Source organism: Heterodontus francisci, chromosome 9 (assembly GCF_036365525.1).
Source record: "Heterodontus francisci isolate sHetFra1 chromosome 9, sHetFra1.hap1, whole genome shotgun sequence".
NCBI classification, from domain to species: Eukaryota; Metazoa; Chordata; class Chondrichthyes; order Heterodontiformes; family Heterodontidae; genus Heterodontus; species Heterodontus francisci.
Window position 1 is genome coordinate 84,847,421 of NC_090379.1, and position 27,246 is coordinate 84,874,666.

Consider the following 27,246-nt stretch of genomic DNA (forward strand, 5'->3'; position numbering starts at 1 on the left):
ATTGTTACTCGCTTATCATAGACACACATCACACTTATGTTAATGACAGCCTAACTGTCCATTATGGTTCCACAGGGAAGACTCCTACATGTGACCAGTCAATCATGACAATGCAGGGGTCATCCATGACTGACTGGTGTCTGCTATAGAGAGGCTGGTATGTGGGTGGCAGCCAATGCTATTGCCTGGGCATTGCTGCTGACTGGGTGGATACCCCTTTCTCCAAAGTCATACTCATCTTTCGACATATTTAAGGCTGCATGCTTATTATTATACCCTTCCCTGCAAGCCTGTGCCACCTGGAGGAGCACTTCTAGCGAGGCATCAGAGAACCTGGGTGCCACCCTTGCTCTGTCTTCTGCCACCTTCTGATTTCTCCAGTTGCCTTTAGTTCCCTCTGGAGCAGTTGTCTTTAAGACTAATGCTGGCTGCCTTTTAAAGATGGTGTCAGCCATGCCTGACCCAGTACTTCCTCCCGCCCGCGCCTTCTACCTGGCCGGCTCCCACCTGGCCGGCTCCCACGCCTGCCAGCCGTTAATTAAACAACCCCGACAATATTGCTTTCTTCCACCTCCTGCCTGCACAGCCATGCCACCTGCTTTATGTCCCAGGAAAATGCTGGCCATTGTGTCATTTTCCAACCTAGATATTTTGGTCGAATATGATGCCAAGCCATTAAAAAGGATTATTTGGAAACCATTTCATATTGACAGTCAGAAGGTTATTGAGAGTTAAGTTGCAAGTGTTTTCTTGTAAGTAGCTCAAACACTTGTCAATCAAAATGCTAGCAAAATTAAAAGCTGTTCTCACCAGACTCATTTTTCTCCTCACAGGATGATGAAGTTGTACTTCAGTCCACTGCCACCATCCAGAAGGAACAACGTAAATTTTGCCTTTCAGCTGAAGGATTTGGTAGTCGTTTGTGCTTGTTAGAGCCTACTTCAGAAGCTAAGGTATTCAATTTCTTTATCTAAGATTTCAAAATGTATGTTTCAATATGTTCTTTTTCAATAATGACATAGGTCCTAAAATCCATTTTATTGAAAAGCATTTGTCTCAAATGTTTTCTGTAAATTGACTTTGTGTATTATCATGGATTAATCAGGCAGCTAAACATGCTAAATAGTTCAACTAAAACTCCAGTTTCATGTTAATATGTAATAAATCTTATTCCCTTTATCTTTCTTTGTCCTATTTGGGCAAGTACCAAGGATATAGACAAATAACTCTTGAGCCATTGCTGGAGCTTAGTGGATGAATTAAGCAATGCTAAATGCAAGTAATATTTGTAGAATAACTACCTGAACTGTAAAAAAAAATTAACTGGCAAATTCCATATTTTAAATATTTTTATGAAATTTTATTATTTCCTTGTTTTGCAAATTGTTTGTGACCACGCATTATTTTCTGTAAGTCAACATGACAAATGTAAGAGATATCACGTCACTCCAAGATGAATTACAAAGGGCTGTGACACTGTTAAGGCTAGCTGAATAATCTCACCTCATACACTTACCTCCCCTAGGCAACCACACCCCGCCCCCCCCAACAACCCCTCTTCAAGCTTGATTTTAAGGAGTCCTCGACGTTGGGATCCATGGCAGGGATGGGGCCTGAAGATGGACCCAGATGAGGCCCGCCATGGACTTTGATGCCAACAGGGCCCGGCCCAAACCTCCCAGCGGTGGCGTGGGGTACCGTGGCGATGGGACCATAACTTGAATATTTAAGTCAATTAAAATAATTAACTTAAATATACGTACGTCACCTCCTGATGTCCCGTTGCAATCCTTGGCCTGGTGGCCGGCACTCCCGCAGCTTCGGATCCCTGTTCGGGGCAGCGAGGGGCAACACGAGTGCGAAGGGGGGAGGGGGTAAGTTTATCAGTTTGGGAGGGGGAAAACATGGTCAAATTAACGTCATGGGTGTAGGGGATGGTGGGAAGGGTTGTAGGTTAAAGTTTGTGTCATTTGGAGGGGGAAGGTCAGATGGCAAAGATAATTGTTTTGGGGGGAAGGGCAAATAATTAATGTAATTGTTATTGGAGGGGTGGGAAAGGGGAAAAAGGGATGTACTTATTTCATTCCATCTTTCTTTAAGTACAGTAGGGCTAACAGCACTTTAGAAATGGCGTCAGCGCCCGCGCACAGGCAACTGATGCCATTCCCGGGGATGGACAGCCACCCCCTCCACATGATCCATGTTGGGGGTGGGGGTGGCCTGCCCCGGCTATTTAAATGAGCCGCCGTGCTTAGGATCGCGGCAGCTCCATGCTGAGCGGCCCGCCTGGGCGGCCGTCAATTTATTCAGCGGCAGACTTATAAAATTCAGCCCTTCATTCTCATCATCTGCTTATCTTCTATGTGAATAGCCTTTAGTTGTAGTCATTTGAAGATTCCAATCAGGTGTACAGTAAATTCAAACATGCTGTAAAAACGATATTAATATTTTTGGGTTGTCTGCCTTGTTGACTTCATTCTTGCTTTTTTAATTCCACAAAATCAGCTTCAAAGACTCATTGATACCAAATCAAAGTGGTAGGATTATGGGATTACACACTAAACTCTGCTCTTTGCTTCACAATCAATGAAACATGTAACTGTTACTCAGAATTTTTTTCTTCAACCCTAACACCGGTACATTTTTGTTGATATGTAAAGAAAAGTAAAACCCTATTTTGGGAAATTATATAAAAAGTAACATCTTAGAAAAAAAATGAAAACAGCATTCAAAACTGTTGATGCCTGCAGAATGTCTGAATAGTTGAGAAATATTTCATTGGTTTGAAACTTAGCACCCTGTCTTCATTATGAACGAATAAAGTTGTATTTCATGTTAGCGTCAAATAAATCCAGGTCAGATGAAGTAGAGTTAACTGCAAAGTCTGTTTCTACTCTGTTTCAATAACCTGCTTATCCTCAACCTGTGAAGAGCAGCCCCTGTTGTATCAGTATGATTTTTCTATTTCCTAAACAAGTTATTCATGTAGCCGTTCTGAATCAATTTGCCAAGTTAAGACATAGGGGATGGGCTGGGAAGTGGGCGGGAGGGCCAGTAAAATGGCATGGAAAGGTGAGGGGTGGCGTGCCCATCGTCTTCCCGCTGGCTTGCCATCGTGTCAGCAGTGAGGTTGGTGCAGATGGCTTTCCCACCCTGAGGCCAATTGAGTCACTTAAATGGCCAATTAAGGACCTCTTCCCACCTGTCGTGGGGGGGGGTGGGGGGGGGTGGTGGTGGCGTCGTTGCATGGGAAGACCGCTTCCCAGTGGGCTCGTTGGGGTGGGGTGGGAGGGGATGGCCTCCTTCCAGGCAATTATTAGCCCAAGGAGGGGCTCGCTGGTGGCAGTGGCCTCACCAACCCCTATCCCCGGGACCCCCAGACCTCCCGTACCTAGTTGTGAGGGTGCCACCCATCGCTGTGCACTCCTCCTCCAGGTGCAGTCCCAGCAGTGGCCATAACTCCCGATGGTGCTACTGAGCTGCTAGCCGTCTGATTGGTTGGCCATTCTTGGGGACCGAATAACAGGGATGGCCGTCCTGGGTCCCGCTGACTGCTGAAGCGGGGTCGTCCCCTGCTTTCAGACCCATCGGTGTGGCCGTCACCACCAACACTAAATTCAGCCCATAGTTTTGTGCTGTGGGTCTTTCATATATAACCTTTCAAGCCAGGAGACACTTTCACTCTATCAGTCAGATGGGTTTGAACACAAAAACAAGTCCAAGAGATGACACCCAGTTCCTAATGTTTTAATCATAAGAATGAGAAAAATATTGCCACTGAATTCGCAGTTAGCGGCAAAGCAGGGGCCTTGCTGTTGAGAGATCTAGCGATCTGCAACTGGTTGCAGCATTCTTTACTGGAGAATTCCCAGTATGGAGTTGGAGTGATATCATCAGGCTGTCCAAGAAGCCAATCACAACAAAGGATTTTCACAGCCACCCAAACAGGAAACAAAAAGCAATGAAATAAAATCACTGAAAAAGATTTTACAGAGAGCAATCTAAAAATTGGGACGTACACATGGGGTGAAAGTAGAAGCTGAAATATTCTGAAAAAAATATTTTTTAAACACAATTATTATTAAAAATAAATGCAAAACTGAAATAAGAACAGAAAGTGCTGGAAATACTCAGCAGATCTGGTAGCATCTGTGGAGAGAGAAGCAGAGTTAACGTTTCATCAGAAGTTCTAATGAAAGGTCACAGACCTGAAACGTTAACTCTGTTTCTCTCTCCACAGATGCTGCCTGACCTGCTGAGTATTTCCAGCACTTTCTGTTTTTATTATTAAAAATATTAAGCTTAAAAACATCTACTAATTAATCATTTAATAGGACTCTACTATTAGAACATTTTTTTTCAGGGCAAATTCTGTTATTCATCAAATTTGATCAATCACATCAATGTTAAAAGCCCAGTTACACCGCATTGTATAAGGTGTAACTTTTTATGGGGTTTCTAACAGAGATATGGGAGCAGGAAATTTAAAATTCTCACTGATTTCACGATTGCTGGCTCTGGGGCTAGGGAGCACAGCACATCCTGTGTCGGAGCCCTGAGGGACAGACCACAACTTCAGGATTTCTGTGCTAATCTATGCGTGACTGACATCTTGAAGTTGTGCTCCATTTCAGAGGGGTAATGATGCCGCATGCTGAGCGTTCACTGTCAATCCCTTCTGCAAAACCTGGCCCAATAGGTTAGGCCATTATGACTTCATCAAAAAAAACTTTTGTTAATTCTAGAAAGACAGTTCATAAGTAAAATGAAGGAATAAACTAATAAAACTTTTAAAGGCTTTTTAAAGAGGAGGAATTAGACTGGTTAGAATGCTTCCTGAGCATGTGAATGCATTCAGGGAGAAGACTTCCAAGATTATCAGTCAATAAACATCAGAAGCTATCAAATATAATATGCTGACAACTTGCAGATCGATAAATGGATGTTTCATTTTTAAAAGGATATTGTGTTGGTGACTCTGGAACAATCATTCATAAAGCAATTTTCACTAAACCTAATTAAAAGCTTATGTGGTTCAGTACATGTTCTAGGAAATAAACAGATCAAAACTACATGAATATTATAGTATAAATTGCATTCATGCCAACCCTCTGAGAATTTGAAAAACATTGATGTATATCTAATTAATTATTGTTTTATTATTTAAAATGCATTTGATTAAAATACTTCTGAATAGTTGTCAGTGAGGAGATTCTGCTCTTTTAAAATGAGGAAAAATAAAATCGACCTTTGCTGTACCACATCCAAGTTATCTTTTCAGAATGCAGTCTTGCTGTCTGGTTTCCAACAAGGTAATTTGACAAGCCATTAAGTGGCCAGCTGCAGTTTGGGTCAGATGCAAATGTAAAGTTTGCTTGACACAGCCATCTTTGGTAACCCAGCCTCAGAAACTTGATCTATGATGTGCAAGTTTAATATTTTCAACATGCACCTTTTCTAAACCCTTTCCAAGTGCACTTAGTGCTGACTTATGACTTGTTATACACTGTGGAATTGTGCACAACAAGAGCTGGGTTGAAGCCCTCTGCAGATAATGGGCCGGATTTTTAAAGTCCACAGGGGTGGAAGTGGGAGTGCTCATGATTTGAAGATCATTTTCTCAGAGGTCAGCACTGGCTCCTGCTGCCTCTGGAACGTGAAGCCATTTTTAAAGGGACACCGGGAGGGAGGGAATGGCAACCCCGCCGCCTCCAATTAAGTGCCTGTTGCTCTCATTGTGGAGCTCATTAACAGGCTTGTCAGCAGCCGTTTTCAATTTTCAGTGCAAGGGCACGGGGAAAATGCTGTGTCTGGAACACGACAGGGTCCAGAAGATGGGAACAATGCTGGAGGTCATGAGGGCTATGGGAAAGACCAATTAACATGATGCAGAGGCCCAAAATGAAGCCCAGTTGCTCCAAAAGTGCCACAGAGGAGCCATTGCTGGAGCTGAAAGACTTGCTTTTCTCAGTGGTGAGTGGTAGGAATCTGGAGAGGGGCGTGAGGCCGCTGGCATCACTGGGGCAGCTGGGGTTGGCAGGGGAACGCCTGGTGAGTGCGCAAAGCCCAGCTGAGGGAGTTCAGAGGGGAACAGGCTACTCTGACATTGGACAGAGCAGCCAGGATGGGCTTCAGCAGATGCAACCACCTGGACACCCTGGTGATCTTCAGCACTGCTTCCTCCATTGGGGTCAAAATGTGGAGCTGGGCCACTCCACCACCCATTCGGGCCATCTCACGAGCATTATGGGCTCTCCTCCAGCAGGCTGAGAGGAGAATGATTCATCATTAGGCTGCCCTTTTTTTTTATTTATTTAGAGATACAGCACTAAAATAAGCCCTTCAGCCCACCGAGTCTTTGCCGACCAACAACTACCCATTTATACCAACAGTAATCCCATATTCCCTATCACCGAGGGGCAATTTACAACGGCCAATTTACCTATCACCTTCAAGTCTTTTGGCTGTTGAAGGAAACCGGAGCACCCGGCGAAAACCCACGCGGTCACAGGGAGAACTTGCAAACTCCGCACAGGCAGTACCCAGAACTGAACCCGGGTCACTGGAGCTGTGAGGCTGCAGTGCTAACCACTGCGCCAGTGGACAGGGAAGGACGGAGGTGTTTAAGGAGAAATTAGTAGTGGAGAAAAGAAGCCAGGAATTGTTTTGCTCTCCAGAGTAATCCTGGAATATTGGGTGGTTTTTAGAGATAGTTATGAAACAGATTTTCCACCCTATTCTCCCCTGATTAGGTATAAGCTGTAATAAAAACAAGAAATGCTGGAAATACTCAGCAGGTCGGGCAGCATCTATGGAGAGAGAAACAGAGTTAATGTTTCAGGTCAGTGACCTGAAGCTGTACTGTACTGTGCTGGAAGTCGCCATGGAAACAAAGACCCAGAAAATTCACTTTATCATCAGATGGCTCCGAGTATATATGAATGGACTTGCATTTCTCTAGCATCACATCTCTCGGCAGCATCTCAAAGTGCTTCCCTTACAATATTTGGAAGGCGTACACAGCAGTCATTGGGATGAATCACCAATTTACTCTTTCCTGGTGTTGGTTGAGGGTGAAACTTCCTGCTTGTCTTTGATTAGTGCTGAGGAATCTTTAATGATCACGAGAACAAGCAGATCTCTTGGGGTAGCCCAGGAACAATTTTAGACATACTCCCTTGATAAGTGGTGGAGTCGGGATAGGCAGAAGATTCATCCATGTTCCCCAATGTGGTCATGATTGAGGGTAGTCATTTCAGTGTCACTGACCACAAATAAATTTATATACATTTATATCTTTATATCTTTAGTCACAAAAACAAAAGCAATGTGGTTAACTCTTACATGCCCTCTGAAATGGCCTAGCAAGCCACTCAGTTGTACCTAACCACTACGAAGTCAATAAAAAGGAATGAAACCAGACGGACCACTCGGCATCGACCTAGGCACCGGAAATGACAACGGCAAACCCAGCTCTGTTGATCCTGCAAAGTCCTCCTTACTAACATCTGGGGGCTTGTGCCAAAGTTGGGAGAGCTGTCCCACAGACGAGTCAAGCGACAGCCTGACATAGTCATACTCACGGAATCATACCTTACAGACAATGTCCCAGACACTGCCATCACCATCCCCGGGTATGTCATGTCCCACCGGCGGGACAGACCCAGCAGAGGTGGTGGCACAGTGGTATACAGTAGGGAGGGAGTTGCCCTGGGAGTCCTCAACATCGTCTCAGGATCCCATGAAGTCTCATGGCATCAGGTCAAACATGGGTAAGGTAACCTCCTACTGATTACCACCTACCGCCCTCCCTCAGCTGATGTCTCAGTACTCCTCCATGTTGAACACCACTTGGAGGAAGCACTGAGGGTGGCAAGGGCACAAAATGTACTCTGGGTGGGGGACTTCAATGTCCATCACTAAGAGTGGCTCGGTAGCACCACTACTGACCGAGCTGGTCGAGTCCTAAAGGACATAGCTGCTAGACTGGGTCTGCAGCAGGTGGTGGGGGAACCAACACGGGGGAAAAACATACTTGACCTCGTCCTCACCAATCTGCCTGCCGCAGATGCTTCTGTCCATGACTGTATTGGTAGGAGTGACCACCGCACAGTCCAGTGGAGATGAAGTCCCGCCTTCACAGTGAGGATACCGTCCATCGTGTTGTGTGGCACTATCACCGTGCTAAATGGGATAGATTTCGAACAGATCTAGCAATGCAAAACTGGGCATCCATGAGGCGCTGTGGGCCATCAGCAGCAGCAGAATTGTACTCAACCACAATTTGTAACCTCATGGCTCGGCATATCCCCCACTCTACCATTACCATCAAGCCAGGAGACCAACTCTGGTTCAATGAAGAGTGCAGGAGGGCATGCCAGGAGTAGCACCAGGCATACCTCAAAATGAGGTGTCAACCTGGTGAAGCTACAGCACAGAACTATCTGCGTGCCAAACTGCGTAAGCAGCATGCGATAGACAGAGCTAAGCGATCCCATAACCAACGGATCAGAGCTAAGCTCTGCAGTTCTGCCACATCCAGCCGTGAATGGTGGTGGACAATTAAACAACTAACTGGAGGAGGTGGCTCCACAAATATCCCCATCCTCAATGATGGGGGAGCCCAGCACATCAGTGCGAAAGATAAGGCTGAAGCATTTGCAACAACCTTCAGCCAGAAATGCCGAGTTGATGATCCATCTCGGCCTCCTCCTAAAGTCCCTAGCATCACAGATGCCAGACTTCAGCCAATTCGATTCACTCCGCGTGATATCAAGAAACGATTGAAGGCACTGGATACTGCAAAAGTTATGGGCCCTGACAATATTCCAGCAATAGTACTGAAGACCTCTGCTCCAGAACTTGCCGCGCCCCTAGCCAAGCTGTTCCAGTACAGCTACAACACTGGCATCTACCCTGCAATGAGGAAAATTGCCCAGGTATGTCCTGTACACAAAAAGCAGGACAAATCCAACCCGGCCAATTACCGCCCCATCAGCCTACTCTCAATCATCAGTAAAGTGATGGAAGGTGTCATCAACAGTGCCATCAAGCGGCACTTGCTTTGCATTAACTTGCTCAGTGACGCTCAGTTTGGGTTCCGCCAGGGCCACTCAGCTCCTGAACTCATTACAGCCTTATTTCAAACATGGACAAAAGACCTGAACTCAAGAAGTGAGGTGAGAGTGACTGCCCTTGACATCAAGGCAGCATTTGACCAAGTATGGCATCAAGGAGCCCTAGCAAAACTGAGGTCAATGGGAATCAGGGGGAAAACCCTCCGCTGGCTGGAGCCATACCTAGCACAAAGGAAGATGGTTGTGGTTGTTGGAAGTCAATCATCTGAGCTCCAGGACATCACTGCAGGAGTTCCTCAGGGTAGTGTCCTAGGCCCAACCAGCTTCAGCTGCTTCATCAATGACCTACCTTCAATCATAAGGTCAGAAGTGGGGATGTTCGCTGATGATTGCACAATGTTCAGCACCATTCGTGACTCCTCAGATACTGAAGCAGTCCGTGTAGAAATGCAGCAAGACCCGGACAATATCCAGGCTTGGGCTGAGAAGTGGCAAGTAACATTCGCGCCACACAAGTGCCAGGCAATGACCATCTCCAACAAGAGAGAATCTAACCATCTCCCCTTGACATTCAACGGCATTACCATCGCTGAATCCCCCACTATCAACATCCTACGGGCTACCATTGAGCAGAAACTGAACTGGAGTAGCCATATATAAATACCGTGGCTACAAGAGCAGGTCAGAGGCTAGGAATCCTGCGGCGAGTAACTCACCTCCTGACTCCCCAAAGCCTGTCCACCATCTACAAGGCACAAGTCAGGAGTGTGATGGAATACTCTCCACTTGCTTGCATGGGTGCAGCTCCAACAACACTCAAGAAGCTCGACACCATCCAGGACAAAGCAGCCCGCTTGATTGGCACCCCATCTACAAACATTCACTCCCTCCACCACCAATGCACAGTGGCAGCAGTGTGTACCATCTACAAGATGCACTGCAGCAATGCACCAAGGCTCCTTAGACAGCACCTTCCAAGCCCGCGACCTCTCCCAACTAGAAGGACAAGTACATGGGAACACCACCACCTGCAAGTTCCCCTCCAAGTCACACACCATCCTGACTTGGAACTATATCGCCATTCCTTCACTGTTGCTGGGTAAAAATCCTGGAACTCCCTTCCTAAGTATACCTACCCCAAATGGACTGCAGCGGTTCAAGAAGGCAGCTCACCACCACCTTCTCAAGGGCAATTAGGGATGGGCAATAAATGCTGGCCTAGCCAGTGATGCACACATCCCATGAATGAATTTTAAAAAAACAGAATGGGTGATGAAACTAAAAGTTAACATTAGTGACCACATATCATAAAATATGTGTTCCACATATTTCATCATGATGAGTGAGAACAAGTGTATCGACAGATAGGGCGGCACAGTGGTGCAGTGGTTAGCACTGCAGCCTCACAGCTCCAGCGACCCGGGTTCAATTCTGGGTCCTGCCTGTGTGGAGCTTGCAAGTTCTCCCTGTGTCTGCGTGGGTTTTCTCCGGGTGCTCCGGTTTCCTCCCACAAGCCAAAAGGCTTGCAGGTTGGTAGGTAAATTGGCCATTATAAATTGCCCCTAGTAGAGGTAGGTGGTAGGGAAATATAGGGACAGGTGGGGATGTGGTAGGAATATGGGATTAGTGTAGGATTAGTATAAATGGGTGGTTGATGGTCGGCACAGACTCGGTGGGCCGAAGGGCCTGTTTCAGTGCTGTATCTCTAAACTAAGATATAAACCAATTAAGGCAGAATTTACAATTGGCAAAGCTAATGTCTGAAAGCTGCAACATAATGCAAGTTACATTCATGTGTGCACTATTTTTACCCAGGCGTTACTTTTTTAAAGTAAGCAGGTCAATGCTTGCATAAAAATAGTGTATACAGAAATGTAATATAGATGCATTAAGCATTTACTGATGGGAAATTCTACCCTATTACATATTTAACACCTTTTTTCCTGATTTTGAAAGTGGCTTAGAACAAATAACAAAGAACAAAGAACAGTACAGCACAGGAACAGGCCATTCGGCCCTCCAAGCCTGCGCCGATCTTGATGCCTGCCTAAACTAACACCTTCTGCACTTCCGGGGCCCATATCCCTCTATTCCCTTCCTATTCATGCATTTGTCAAGATGTCTCTTAAACGTCGCTATCGTATCTGCTTCCACCACCTCCCCTGGCAGCAAGTTCCAGGCACTCACCACCCTCTGTGGAAAAAACTTGCCTCGCACATCCCCTCTAAACTTTGCCCCTCGCACCTTAAACCTCGGAAAAGTGATTTATTTTATGGGACTGTAAATCTAAATTTATTCTGTAGCAGTTAGTTAGAGACTGGTATTCTTTAAGTGAAATGAGCAGTAAATATACTGAAATTACATTGCTGGATGTAACGAGTTACAATAAGGTTACTGGGAGCTCAAAACATGCATCCATGGATCTCTGCACAGAGCTTCACTTCCATGCAGCTACTGCTTATTCAGCGTGAAGACCCTTCACTGCCTTCTGCAATATTGCTTACCGCTGTCCTTGCTTTACCCCTAATGCCATCCTTGCCAACCTCCATAACTCCACTCCACACAATTTACAACTCATCCAAAACTCACTGCACTGAGGTCTTCTCATCCATTACTACTGTTAGGTCTCCACTACTCCTGCCTTTCAAAGGAATAAATTCAAAACGCTTGTACAAAAACAAAATATCACAGATGCTGGAAATCTGAAATATAAACTGAAAATGCTGAAAATACTCAGCAGGTCTGGCAGCATCTAATGCGAGAGAAACAGAGACTGGAATTTTACTCTCGTCGGACGGGAGCTGTCCACTGACCGAAGAGTCGGTGGCGATCCCGCCTCCGCCTGGCCTGGGGATCCAAACTGCATTTTATGGTCCCCAGACCCTGAATTGATCTGAGGCGGGACCTCCACCTCATTGAGGCATGAAGTCCCGCCTAATGGAGCTGCCGGTCAATCAGCAGGCTGGCAGCTCTTAGTCTCAGCAGCGCCACTGGGAGCGATGGCCACTGCTGGGACTGCAACCCGCTTCAAGAAGAAGAGGAAGGATGGACCCAGGAAAAGGTAAGTTTTTGGGGCCTCGACGGGGGTGATCGGTCAGGCCCCGGCGAGGCAAGTGTGGTTGATTGGGGGGGAGGGGGGCGTGTTGGGCATTGGGGGTGGTTGGGGCATTGGGGGCGGCCCTCCATCGGCCACAAGGTGCCTGATTAGGAGGACCACCCCCAGGCCATCAGAAAGCCACCTACTTTTAACAGGCGGCTTTTCTCAGGCCTGGGCTGCTTAACTGGCCACTTAAGGGCCTTGATTGGCTTGGGGTGGATGGGCCGTTTCTCGCCGCTGCCACCCTCCATAAAATGGCAGTGGAGGCACCTCCCACTCCATTTTACACTGTTCACCCCCCCTCCCCCACCCCCAGCCACATCCTGCTCTTTGGCGGGGGTGTAAAATTCCGGCCAGAGTTAACATTTCAGATCGATGACCTTTCGACAGTAACAAGGCCTAATGTTGTTCACAATTAACATTTAAGCTCAGAAGGAATAGCCCCTAGGTTAGAGAACGGGAATTCAGATCAGGTTAAGTAAAACCAAAATACTGCAGATGCTGGAAACTTGAAAAGGAAACGGAAAGTGCTGGAAATACTCAGCAGGTCAGGCAGCATCTGTGAAGAGAGCAGCAGAGTTAACGTTTCAGGTCGTTGACCTTTCATCAGAACTGACAAAGGTTAGAAATAGAATAGGCTTTAAGCAATTGAAGGGGTGTGTTGTGGGGAAGAGAACAAAAGGGAAGGTTTGCGATAGGGCAGAGGGCAGGAGAGATTAAATGACAGATATGTCATGGGACAAAAGCAAAGGGGGTGTTAATGGTTTTGGTGAAGGACAAAGCATTAATCCAGAGAGAGTGTTCATGTCAGAATAATGAACAGCTCTGTCCAAAAGCACAACATGAAAAACCAAGTTTAAGGCAGGCACATGGTTAAAAAATAAAACAAAATAGACGAATAATTTTTTTTTAAAAAAGGCCAATCAGATTCTGAAAATGTTGAACTCAGTGTTAAGTCTGGAAGGCTGTAGAGTGCTGAATCGAAAGATGAGGTGCTGCTTCTCGAGCTTGCATTGATGTTCACTGGAGCACTACAGCAGGCCAAGGACAGAAATGTGGGCATGAGAGCAGGGTGGTGAGTTGAAATAGCAAGCAACCAGAAGCTTGGGATCATACTTTTGGACTGAGCAGAGATGTTCTACAAAGTGGTTACCCAATCTGCATTTGGTCCCCCCGATGTATAGGAGACCGCATTGTGAGCAGCGAATACAGTATACTAAATTGAAAGAAGTACAAATAAATCACTGCTTCACCTGGAAGGAGTGTTTGGGGTCTTGGATGGTGAGGAGAGAGGAGGTCAAAGGGCAGGTATTACACCTCCTGCGATTGCATGAGAAGGTACCGTGGGAAGGGGACGAGGTGGTGGGGGTAATGGAGGAGTGGACCAGGGTGTCACGGAATGCTGACAGGGGAGGGGAAGGGAAGATCTGTTTGGTAGTGGCATCACGCTGGAGATGGCGGAAATGGCGGAGAATGATCCTTTGGATGTGGAGCCTGGTGGGGTGGAAAGTGAGGACAAGGGGTACCCTGTCGTAGTTCTGGGAGGGAGGGGAAGGGGTGAGGGCAGAAGTGGGGGAAATGGGTCGGACACGGTTGAGGGCACTATCAACCACAGTGGGGTATCAACCACAGTTTTTAATTCAGATCAGATTCCTGCTTCCGATCATCACACATTGACCTCTGCTTCAAGTGCTTGTGTAGATAGATGTCAGGTGAGAAAACAATTGAACTCAGCATTCACTGTGAAGGCTCACCGGTGAATAACAGCCACCTGGATGAGGTGGAGGTGAGTACTGCTGTTTGTCAAGGTATACCTTAAAAAGAAAGTCAATAACTTCAGAAAGAAATCAGAAAATGAAGAAAAAAGTGAATAAGGAAAATACTACATTTTCCAGAAGAAACATCATGAGAGGTGATGGACCAATTCAATAACAATTATTAATATTTCCTAACTAACCCTTTTAGCAGTACTAATGTATTTGCTTGAACGAGGTTAGTAGCCCTATTACTCTAATAGATGCTTAGTTGTTGAAACATTATACAATCTTAAATTTTTACTCCAGGCCTGTCTCCTCATTTTGCTTGCTAGACACATCTCCTGACATAAATCTTGCTTGGTATCACATTCTGCCAGTGCGTTAAGTGCATTCATTGAAGCTATAAATTGAGCCAGATCACTGCCCAGGAGTTACCTATAAATTAAGTATCAATATCTAAGTGGCTATAATTCATTTTCAGTGTCTTCACAATACATTTGCAGAGATTAAAATGTTGCGAATGAATTTTCTTTATCATGGCAAAACTACTGTTACTTATTCACAAAAGTGAAATTGAAATTAGTTTTTATTTCTTGGCCTTGTTAGCATAGTTGTCAAATTGCTGCACAAACCTCACCTAGCCACTGTATTCTTTTAGTACTGTACTGCAGTTAGATTGATCTAAGCATGCTGTTACGGTCAAGTGAGGAGGGGTTCAAGGGTTTCCCTCTTTTCCTTCTCCTTGTTAGACAACAACAACTTTAATTCTTCCTTAATGTGGATGTACTGGCCAATGCAGTACACAGATGATTTCCTCCAATGGGGTTTCTGATTGTCGCCAGAGTATGCAAAGGTGGTCAGTCAACAAGCAGGATTTGAAAGCTTTCAAGCTGGAATGGAGAGAGAGAGAAAGAGGGAGAGAGAGAGGAACCCCCATCTAGGGTCTGCTCATGTCCAAGTCCAGTTGCTTCTCCTCTGCTGCAGTGAAAACACCAGATTAAAACCACAGATGGTGAGGGACTTGTCACATGACAGTCACTCAGTGATTCAACCATAGCAGTTAGCAATATTTCTTCTTCTTGCTGAGAGAACAGGTAGTTCCTTTAAACTTCCTCGGTCTTGGGTCTTGCTGGGATATTAGCTGATATTTAATCTCTCTCCTCACAAGCATTGTAGTATAGGGTACAGTGTTGCAAATTAGATGATCATCCTAAACTGAAAGGATGACATTGCTGGCAGCTTGTCTTTTAATAATGTCTTTAAAAAACAATGGGGCACTGGGGAAATCTGGAGATTTCCCATGAGCTCCTAGTAATAGTCCTAGTAATAGCCAGATGGTGATGTATTATCAGTGGCCCCTTTAGAATCCCTTGGCCTTTTGGAGGAGCCAGTCTGCCCCTGTATCTATTTGATTTTGTATTGTTTATGCAATTTCCAGTGATATCAGGTTGTTTTAGCATTTCTGCTGTTATGTAATTGTGGTTGATTTGTATGATGTCTTGAGAATGTTCAGTTCAATTTCATGGAGCAGGAATGTTTTGGAAAAGTATTCTCCCCCACATATACATACTTAAGTAATGTTAAAACTACAATAATTATCTTAACTTCCCGGTTTGATTCCTGTTCTGTGCTGATCTCGATCATGAGTTAGAAGACTACTTCATTTGGTCTCAATGCTTTTGGGTTAACCAGGGAAAAATCAGCCAAGTTCCTTCTTCTGATTGATATACAGTAACTACTGCTGGAAATGGATATGTGTTTGAAGATTGGATGGGGTTTGATGGTTAGTGATGTCCTCACTAATTGAACAGTCTGCTGATTGTTCATTGCCAAGGCATAAACATGAATAATGGCCATTTGGGAAAAGCACTGAAGGGAAAAGAGAGCCTAGAGAAAATTGGCAAAGGAAAATAAATGTGCTACTTAGTCATAGATGGCCCGAGCTTCTCTGTTGTTCCTATAATATTCCCATGAGGTTCATCGTTTCAAGTCTCATTTTTTTGTTGGGAGCCAACACTCTCCATAGTCATATATTTCAGAGGCGGATGGATCTTAGAACTGACCACAATTTAACATTCGGACAGTGCATATATAATCAGAGCACATAGGGTTTGTTTTAATGCAAATGTGACAGTAACATTGTACCCGCTTATACAAAGTTTCTAGGATTTGTGCAAGTTTGTATCAGACATGTACAAGCAGCATATTTCCTATCCTACCTGTACCAACTCAAACTCATGCTAATACAACTTGGCAATGGACTTGATGCCAGATAAACAAAAAAAGGCAAAAATGAAATTCCCTATTGAACCAGTTGCATCATCTTCCTTTCCCTTGACAATCTGCTTTTGCCACACTTCAGTTTAAGTTAACATTGTTCTTTATGGAAAAGAATAAAAAATGTTTGAGAGCATAACAGAAAATAATCGCCTTGACAAGAGTAATTGTTTTTTGTCCACAGTATGTTCCACCTGACCTTTCCATCTGTGTTTTTGTGCTGGAGCAGTCATTGTCTGTCAGAGCTTTGCAGGAGATGTTGACCAGTACAAGTGAAAAGAACAATGAAGGAGTAAGTATTGAGACTAACAGATATTGAAATGTTTCATCATTTCACTCTTTTAGTAGCCTTATTTCTTTTTCAGGTCATTATCTTTTATGGTTGGAATTATTTCCAATAATTCCTAATATTCCTTCTATCTAGATAATGTGAATTTTTAGACGCAACAAGTTGATTTGTATAGAATTAATATGTCAAATACATAATGTGACTACTTTATTGCAAAACCTAAGGCATTAAAGCACAGAGAGTGAGTTCACTGAGCATCTGATGTATTTTGTGCATTATGATTGGTTAAGTTTACACTTTGGTTAGATCACACTTCGAGCACTGTGAACTGTTCTGGTTTCCATATTATGAAAAGGATACTGAGGCACTGGAGAAGGTGCAAAAAACATTCACAAAAATCGTAACAGAACTGAGGGACTATAACTATCATAACACATTGAACAGGTGGGAGATTTGTTCTTTAAAAAAGGGAAGACTGAGAGATGACGTGATAGAGGTCCTTAAAATTATGAAAAGATTTGATATGGCAGACATAGCAATTTAGAGATACAGCACTGAAACAGGCCCTTCGGCCCACCGAGTCTATGCCGACCATCAACCACCCATTTATACTAATCCTAAACTGATCCCATATTCCTACCACATCCCCTATATTTCCCTACCACCTGCCTATACTAGGGGCAATTTATAATGGCCAATTTGCCTATCAACCTGCAAGTCTTTTGGCATGTGGGAGGAAACCGGAGCACCCGGAGGAAACCCACGCAGTCACAGGGAGAACTTGCTAACTCCACACAGGCAGTACCCGGAATTGAACCCGGGTCACTGAAGCTGTGAGGCTGCGGTGCTAACCACTGCGCCACTGTGCCGCCCTTATGTTTCAATTTATGGGGGAGGCCACAACTAGGGATATAAAAGTAAGATAATCACGAATGAATCCAAGAAGAAATTCAGGGAAACTTCCTTACTGAGACTGTGGTAAGAATGTGGAATTTGCTACCACTTGAATTAGTTGAGGTAAATAGCATTTCAGGGGAAGCTAGATAAGTGCATTTTTAAAAAATTCATTCGTGGGATGTGGGCATCACTGGCTAGGCCAGCATTTATTGCCCATCCCTAATTGTCCTTGAGAAGGTGGTGGTGAGCTGCTTTTTTGAACTGCTGCAGTCCATGTGGGGTAGTGACACCAACAGTGCTGTTAGGAAGGGAGTTCCAGGATTTTGACCCAGCGACAGTGAAGGAATGGCGATATAGTTCCAAGTCAGGATGGTGTGTGGCTTGGAGGGGAACTTGCAGGTGGTAGTGTTCCCAAGCATTCCCTGCCCTTGTCCTTCGAGGTGGTGAGGTCGTGGGCTTGGAAGGTGCTGTCTAAGGAGCCTTGGTGCATTGCTGCAGTGCATCCTGTAGATGGTACACACTGCTGCCACTGTGCATCGGTGGTGGGGTGAGTGAATGTTTGTGGATAGGGTACCAATCAAGCGGGCTGCTTCGTCCTGGATGGTGTCGAGCTTCTTGAGTGTTGTTGGAGCTGCACCCATCCAGGCAAGTGGGGAGTATTCCGTCACACTCCTGATATGTGCCTTGTAGATGGTGGACAGGCTTTGAGTAGTCAAAAGGTGTGTTACTCGCCGTAGGATTCCCAGCCTCTGACCTGCTCTTGTAGCCACGGTGTTTATATGGCTAGTCCAGTTCAGTTTCTTGTCAATGGTAACCCCCAGGATGTTGATAGTGGGGGATTCAGCAATGGTAATGCCATTGAATGTCAAGGGGAGATGGTTTGATTCTCTCTTGTTGGAGATGGCCCTTGTGTGGCACGAATGTTACTTGCCACTTGTCAGCCCAAACCTGGATATTGTCCAGGTCTTGCTGCATTTCTACACGGACTGCTTCAGTACCTCAGGAGTTGCGAATGGTGCTGAAATTTGTGCAATCATCAGTGAACATCCCTCCTTCTGACCTTATGATTGAAGGAAGGTCATTGATGAAGAAACTAAATATGGTTGGGCCTAGGACACTACCCTTAGGTACTCCTGCAGTGATGTCCTGGAGCTGAGATGATTGACCTCCAACAATCACACCATCTTCCTTTGCGCTAGGTAAGACTCTAACCAGCGGAGAGTTTTCCCCCTGATTCCCATTGATTCCAGTTTTGCTAGGGCTCCTTGATGTCATACTCGGTCAAATGCTGCCCTGATGTCAAGGGCAGTCACTCCCACCTCACCTCACCTTTTGAGTTCAGCTCTTTTGTCCATGTTTGAACCTGTAATGAGGTCAGGAGCTGAGTGGCCCTGGCGGAACCCAAACTGAGCATTACTGAGTAGGTTATTGCTAAGCAAATGCTGCTTGATAGCACTCTCGATAACACCTTCCATCACTTAACTGATGATTGAGAGTAGACTGATGGGGCAGTAATTGGCCGGGTTGGACTTATCCTGCTTTTTGTGTACAGGACATACCTGGGCAATTTTCCACATTGCAGGGTGGATGCCAGTGTTGTAGCTGTACTGGAACAGCTTGGCTTGGGGTGTGGCAAGTTCTGGAGCACATGTCTTCAGTACTATTGCTGGAATGTTGTCGGGGACGATAGCCTTTGCAGTATCCAGTGCCTTCAGTTATTTCTTGATGTTAAGCGGAGTGAATCGAATTGGCTGAAGTCTGGCATCTGTGATGCTGGGGAACTCAGGAGGAGGCCGAGATGGATCATCAACTTTGCACTTCTGGCTGAAGATTGTTGCAAATGCTTCAGCCTTATCTTTTGCACTGATGTGCTGGGCTCCCCCATCATTGAGGATGGGGATATCTGTGGAGCCACCTCCTCCTGTTAGGTTTTTAATTGCCACCACCATTCACGACTGGGTGTGGATGGACTGCAGAGCTTAGATCTGATCCATTGGTTATGGGATTGCTTAGCTCTGTCTATTGCATGCTGCTTACATTGTTTGGCAAGCAAGTAGTCCTGGCTTGTAGCTTCACCAGGTTGACACCTCATTTTGAGGTATGGCTGGTGCTGCTCCTGACATGCCCTCCTATACTCTTCCTTGAACCAGGGGAGATCTTCCGGCTTGATGGTAATGGTAGAGTGGGGGATATGCCGGGCCATGAAGTTACAGATTGTGGTTGAGTAGAATTCTGCTGCTGCTGATGGCCCACAGCGTCTCATGGATACCCAGTTTTGCACTGCTAAATCTGTTTGAAATCTATCCCATTTAGCACAGTGGTAGTGCCACACAACACGATGGATGGTATCCTCAATGTGAAGACGTAACTTCGTCTCCATTGTGCGGTGATCACTCCTACCAATAGGATCCTCCATCCAGAGTACATTCTGCGTCCTTGCCACCCTCAGTGCTTCCTCCAAGTGGTGGTCAACATGGAGAAGTACTGATTCATCAACTGAGGGAGGGCAGTAGGTGGTAATCAACAGGAGGTTTCCTTGCCCATGTTTGACCTGATGCCATGAGACTTTCTGGGGTCTGGAGTCGATGTTGAGGACCCACAGGGCGACTCCCTGTGGACTGTATACCACTGTGCTGTCACCTTTGCTGGGTCCTGCCGGTGGGACAGAACATACCCATGGATTGTGATGGCAATGTCTGGGACATTGTCTAAGGTATGATTCGTTGAGTATGACTATGTCAGGCTGTTGCTTGCCTAGTCTGTGGGACAGCTCTCCCAACTTTGGCACAAGCCCCTAGATGTTAGTAAGGAGGACTTTGCAGGGTTGACAGGGCTGAGTTTGCTGTTGTCGTTTCCGGTGCCTAGGTCGATACCGGGTGATCTGTACAGTTTCATTCTTTATTGCCTTTGTAGCAGTTAGATGCAACTGAGTGGCTTGCTAGGCCATTTCAGAGGGCATTTAAGAGTTAACCACATTGCTGTGGATCTGGAGTCACATGTAGGCCAGACCAGGTAAGGACGGCAGATTTCCTTCCCTAAAGGACATTAGTGAACCAGATGGGTTTTTACAACAATCGACAATGGTTTCATGGCTATCATTAGACTCGGTTTTAATTCCAGATTTATTAATTAAATTCAAATTCCATCTTCTGGGATTCAAACCCATGTCCCCAGAGCAATACCCTGGGTCTCTGTGTTACTACTCCAGTGACAATACCACCGCTTCCCCTGAGGGAGAAAGGAATAGCAGATTATCTTAATAGGGTTAGATTAAATAAGGTGGGAGGAGGCTCCTGTGGGGTGAACCAGTTGGACAAACTGGCATGTTTCTGTAATGCAAATTTTATATAATTCTTTGTAACTTGACTTATTAGTCCATAAGTAGCCATTGTTCCAGAGTCAAGTGGATTCAATATCTGTTACCACTTCTAATTTTCTTCTTTTTTAATTCACCTCAACTCTTTTCTTCAATGCAACACAATAGTAACAAAACCAATTGCGAGGGTTGTTTGTTATGACTGCTGTTTTATCTCCTAAAGCGCTATTCATTATACATGGTGCTTGAAAGTTTTTGCTTATTCATAGTAAGCATCAACATGACTCAAATATAATCTGTGTAATACAATTGATGTTTATTATTATAGATTAGTATGTTGCCAACTCTATGAATCGTATTCCTCACAATAATTCTACATATGTATACAAATGTGATTTTTAAAAATAAGCTAGCTGTTAGATTTATTTCCATCTCATTAAGTTATGCAAGGGGATATGGCTATTTAAAGATCCCATTATTAATTGTGCTTTTTGTCAGTAACATGACCAAACTAGGAATGTACTCCAGATCACAATTTCAGTCGTTTATTTTGTATTAATCTCTTTGCAGCAGCTCCACCTTGTTAAAACATGAGGGATATCTGGAAGAAATGTGAGAAATGTGCAAATAATTTATTGTAATTTATTCTCTTTCTGCTATTTCTTTTCTTCTAACATGCTAGCCAATAGAGTTCACCAAATGGGTACGTTCATTGATCTGTTTTGTTTTGCACCCTTACATGCATGTGGTCAAAATGTTGGACTCTCAGGGTGCTTTCATAGGAAAATGGTCACCGATGTTCCTTTTGTACATGTGTGTATATGTATTTTTTTGTGTTTTTGTGATAAGAATATAAGTAGTTTATTAGGTAGATTCCACACTAAGAAGAGAGAAGTAATTTTTGCTGGATCAAATTTAAACTCTACTGATTAAATTGTCCTTTATTCCTATTGAGTATATTTTATTAGAGAATAGTGATCAATTGGACTGAATTCAGCAAGCAAAGAAGATAATGTCATTAAGGGCAAGAAGGAAGTGACAGCAGTTCACATGCATCACATTTGCACATTTTCACAAGTGCATTTACTATTATTTGTCACAATCTGTATGGCAAATCATTGGCAGAGTTACTTTTTGGCTTTGTTTCACTCATTGGCATTTCATGATCTGGAGGATGGTGTATTCAATTGATACATTGTCATCGAAGTTTTAAGGATTCGAATGTAATAACCAAGTTTATCAATTGATAATCTGGAATTTATTACAGGAAAATCACAGTTAATGTATGTTATTTATATATTTGCATGATATATTAAACAGTGCAATAGTCTATGTTGGATTCCTTTTTGGAAAATGTGATAGTGTTATGCATTGTAGCATCAATATATTGCCATGGCAATATGATGAGGTGGAATGGCAGATATTGGTTGGATTTCTCACTGTGCTGCATTTCCAATCTCAGTTGAACTGTTGCGGGGATGTAGTGAATAAAGGTTGGAGTCTGGATTTTCTTCCAGCGCAGATTCACTGCCAAGAGTGAGTTGTAGCAGGACTTCTGGCTGCTGCACTGATCCCACTGTCACCACAACCATTTTTCTGGCCTTGGGTCTCACTGAAGTCAGGGAAATGGGAACTCCCAGCATAGGCTTTGTCCCCTATGTTTTACCCCCCTCTGTATTGCTAGGCTTGTAGGGGGTGTACTGTGATTCCACCTGCTCTGCTTAGTGCTGACCAGTTTCCCAGAGAGTCCTGAAAGATGCATTAATGCGCTCATTAGTATATGCAGGAGGCCTGACACGTGTTGCAAGCAGTCTGGAACACCTAATTATTGCCTTAACCGATATGGCATTGGATGTATTTTAGGTGCCATTGGTGTACAGGACATAGCCCTGTGAAATTGGACCTTTTTGCCTCTCGTTTGTACCAAGGATCACTATTAACGCAATGAACCCAGATTTCAGTATTCTCAGTGCAATAATCAATAATCATTATATCAAGCTAGTTCAATGGATCTAAATTGCACCTACTTTCACGGCCACGTCGATCCTTTCAAGAAGAGAAAAACAAAAAATAGATGTATTAAAGTTATTTACAGCTGGCATTTGTTGATGCAGCTTAGAAATTCTGAATTCATCTTTATGTAGCACTGTTAAAAATGTTATACTTGCAGAAATCCTAGGGGACCAATAGATAAACTGGGCTGGGTTTTAAGTGCCCACCACCAATCTCGGCGGCGCGCTCAAAAAACAGCGGCCCGCGATGCCAAAGAGCTGCTGCAGGCTCAAGCGTGGTGGCTCATTTATATAGCTGGGCTGGCCCGCCCCACCCCCTATCTCAGGGAGGGGGCGGGCTCTTCATCCCCCACAATGGCATCAGCTGCCTGTGCACAGGCGCTGGTGCTGTTTTTAAAGGGCAGCCAGCGCTGCCGCCTCTTTACATTTTTAAACACATAACACCCAAAATTAAATAAATAAAATTCTTATGCCCCTTTCCCACCCCGTCAATAATGATTACATTAACTATTTGCCCTTTTCTCCCACCAAAACACTTACCTTTTACATCTGACCTTCCCCCGCAAACTGAGCAATGTTTGAAGTTCAATCCTCTCGATCATCCCCTACATCCATGACGTGCATTTGACCACATCCCTCGCACCCACCCACCCCCACTGCACTGAAAATCTTACCTCCTCACCCATCCCCATTGGTGTCACACCACCTTTCCCCAGATGGGGAATTGAAGGTGAGGAAGTGCTGGTTGCCGCACCGAAGGTTGCAGCGAGCCCTCAAGATTGGAGGTAAGTCTATGTAAATGTAAATGTTCAATCCCACAGCAGCAGGGTGGGGGGAGGACGCCACGGAGCCTTGCCGCCGCCGGGAGGATCGGGCTGGGCCCCACCGGCGCAAGATCCGTGGTGGGCCTCATCCGGACCCATCTTCAGGCCCCCCTCACCCCTGCCACGGATTATGATGTCAAGGGCTTGGTAAAATCCAGCCCACTGTTTTTGGAAAGCTTTTAAAAATTAAATGGGAAATAGCTTTTTTCAATACATTCTCTAAACATAATCTACTTGTACTGTGACACTGTGTAATACAATTGTTGAACTCTGAATTCTGAAAAACTTCCTACAGAATGACAACATTCTTGGAAGTTTGTGAATTAAGTGCAGAAATTGCAGTTTGCAATTCAATTTCAGAGGACTGAGTCAGACCAGATGGATCACATTTCAATTCAGCTAATTCCTCTTCCCAGTAATCCCTGAGTATTTTTAAAGAAAATAATTGCCTTTTTAAAAATAAAAACATGCTGAGACAACTGAACCAAAAGCATAGCATACACAGAAAAGAAAACAGAAAACCAAATGAACTCAGACTAATTACATTCTTTTAGGTGCATATAATCTATTTTATGGTGTTGAATAACTGCCATAATATTTGAAGTGGTGCAGTATGTTGGTGGTAAGTCAAGGTGCCATTGTAGAAGGTGTCATGCTAAAGCTTTTCCCAAAAGAATGGGCAGATGGGAAATTGTAACATAAACCACTTTAAACCTATCTCTTGGCTCCTACATGAGAGTGACAATGGCAAAAGATTAGGAGCATGTTACCTTTGATTGCCATCTTGACCAGAAATAATACCTGGCACAGGAAGACCAAAAGAAGGCTAGAGGTAGCATGTAAAGGATGGAGGCATTCTTTTTCCAAGCTTACAAGTTTAACTATATCTGTTTAATGAAATTTTAGATTTTGGGGTGGAAGTTATGGGGAGGCAAAATCAGGGTAAAGACAGAAAGATGATGAAATGACCAAGACTAAAAGCAGTGGAAAGGCTCATAGAAGGGCTTAGGCAAGATATAGAAAAAGAGTTCCACTTCTCTGAAATGCATATTGTGACATAGGATAATTACATTGAACAATCTGATGCACACTCCACTAGTGAAAGAGTTGTGTTTTTTCTTTTCATCATTAGAGGAGTATAAAAAAGGCGATTTTGAAATGTGTTTTTTGCAATTATTGAGAAACTTTTATAGAATTCTGCAATTTTACTTTTTGCAGATCAACTCATCATGATATCTATATGCTACCCATTATATTCTTTTTATGTAATACGATTTAATGCAATAATATATGTAAACATATCCCTTGTTCAGTTTGGTGGTGGTATTTACCATGGAAAAAACTACACAACTTGAACTTTTTTTTCCACTTTGATAACCAAATGCTATCACATACAACTAGTAAAATATGGTTAAGATATGCATACATCAAAAACAAAACAGCAAAATTATCCTCACAGCATATAAAAAGACATCATTTAATAGCACAGGATACACTAATAATGGGAGGATTGTCAACATTACCAACTCAACATCAACTGTATGTCCTTGAGGTAATAACATTGCTGGTTTTGACCAGAAAAACACAGCTAAATTATTTTTTAATAGATTTTGTTTTTATTGTATTAAGGGCTCTGCCAAAAGAAGCTCCATCAGTGCCAAGAAGAAAAAATCTTTGAGGGTAACTATCGTTGCTCTGATATTTCTATGAAGAAGAAAAATACATGTGGTTAGCCATTAAGTGGTACTAGCTACAAATAAAAAGCACTAAAAGTGATATTTATTGTGTGTATGTGCATTCATTTGATAATTAATACAAATATACAGAAAAGAATTTAACTGTATTTAACTAAAGAGTTCCAGTGGACCATGGGCAATGTGTAGTGTTGCACAATGACCATTTCTGAGTCAATACTGTGTGACTGACTAGTCGATGAACCAAACTGTTTTGTACATCAAACTCTATTAATGTGGAAAGAGGCAAGAAGACTATGCCATCTCACAGAAAGCAAAAAGGGTAGGAACAAATTAATAATATCTAACATTATAAATGCTTCCGATTACTAACAGCTTTAACATTATTTTTCAAAATATATTTAGTTATATCCAGGTTTGTTTGAAAAGTGCCAATTAATTTCTAGTACCAGTAATTATACCACTTATGAAAAGAGAAAGGAACCTGTATCTGTATTTATATCTTACTTCATCATATCTTCAGGACATCTCAAAGCACAAACACCCAATGAATTACTTTTTGAAGTGTCATCACTGTTGCTATGTAAGCAAAGAAGGCAGACAGTCTGCACACTATGAAGTAAATTACCAGATTATCTGTTTTTGGTGAAATTGAGTGAAGAAGTTGATCAGGGAAACTCCTTGCTATTCTTCGAATGGAGCACTGAGATCTTTAATACCAGCCTCAATAGGCAGGCAGTTTAAGTTATAATCTGAAGCACAGTGCATCTGACAACTCAGTAATCACCACCTCTTATGTCGTTACCATCCATACTCTCGTGTTGTTCTCTGATGTAAAAAGTGTTGCACAAATATAAGATTTTATACCATTCTTTATACATTAAAATACACCATGGTAGCACATTAATACAAAATTAAAACCATCTATATAATAAGATACTTAAAATTTTGGTCCCAAAATTCCATGGGGGTTCTCCTGATCTACCACTGGTGGAGCCCCCAATGAAATGGTGTAAATGACCAGAAATGGCCACTTGCAATGTTTCTCTAGGTGCTTTGCTGGTATCCTGCACAAATTACAGCAGGAAACTTTTGTGAACTCCTTTGGAATTTCAGCATCATAATAAAGTATGTCTAAAAAAACTTCACTTTCTGTTATATTCCACTTATAATGAATACTGCCTATGTAAACTTATCATGCTGTAATTATACTCTCCCACCAGTAATGTCACTATAGTGTCTGAGTGCCCAACCCTTGAATCTGCTCTATAGAGAAACTTGTGTAGTCCAACCAACCATACTTCTCTGCTTACATAATTACCATAAGTTTTTCTACTTAAGTATAAATAATATAAAATTAAAGTATTGTACAAGAAGAATAACTGAATGTATAACTTTAAAAAAGAGACTGAACTATATATCTCTACTGTGGTCTCGACTCATTGGGCTGAATTCTACTGGCTCCTCGACGCCGTGTATTACCGGCGGCGGTGAGACCTCGGTGTGGCCACCCCTGCCGCCTGGCGGCGGGCCCTTCATATCCATATGCAGATTGCCAATAAATAGATTGAAAATAACTTACCTGCTGTCCCACGCCGATTTTACGGCCTCCGTTCGGCCTTCGCGCGCCTTCGGAACTCCACACGGAGTTCTGAGGTGAAAACCTGGTGGGGAGTTATAAAAATTTCAGGGTGGGAGGGATGGAGAGGCGGGGAAATCAATTTTTATTGGATGTGGGGATGGTGGGAAGGGGTTGAAGGTCATAAGATTGAAGGTTCTGGGGGAAAGTTCGGGTATTTGAAAAATTAATTGATGGTCATTTTGGGCACTGAAATGACCGTGGGGGCGGCGGGGGGGGGGGTGTTGGGGAAGGGCCTCCATCATTTATTTTTATATTTCATTAAAATCAATTATGTTTCGCCTTTAAAAATTAAAATTAATTGTAAGGGCTTACAGCCCTTTAAAAATGGCGCCGGTGCCGGATGCCGTTGCCGGGGACGTGGTGG

The 27,246-nt window shown here is 43.8% G+C and overlaps 1 protein-coding gene across 1 annotated transcript in view; it reads left to right on the forward strand.

The window, feature by feature from the left end:
• The first annotated feature begins 441 nt into the window (after nt 1-441).
• The window catches only part of ryr3 (ryanodine receptor 3), a 423,842-nt gene continuing 397,037 nt past the window's right edge, over nt 442-27,246 (forward strand). The window contains exons 1-4 of the mRNA XM_068038163.1: nt 442-720; nt 834-953; nt 16,393-16,500; nt 25,176-25,226. Coding sequence (XP_067894264.1) covers nt 442-720; nt 834-953; nt 16,393-16,500; nt 25,176-25,226 — 558 coding nt within the window. The remainder of the gene's footprint in view (nt 721-833; nt 954-16,392; nt 16,501-25,175; nt 25,227-27,246) is intronic.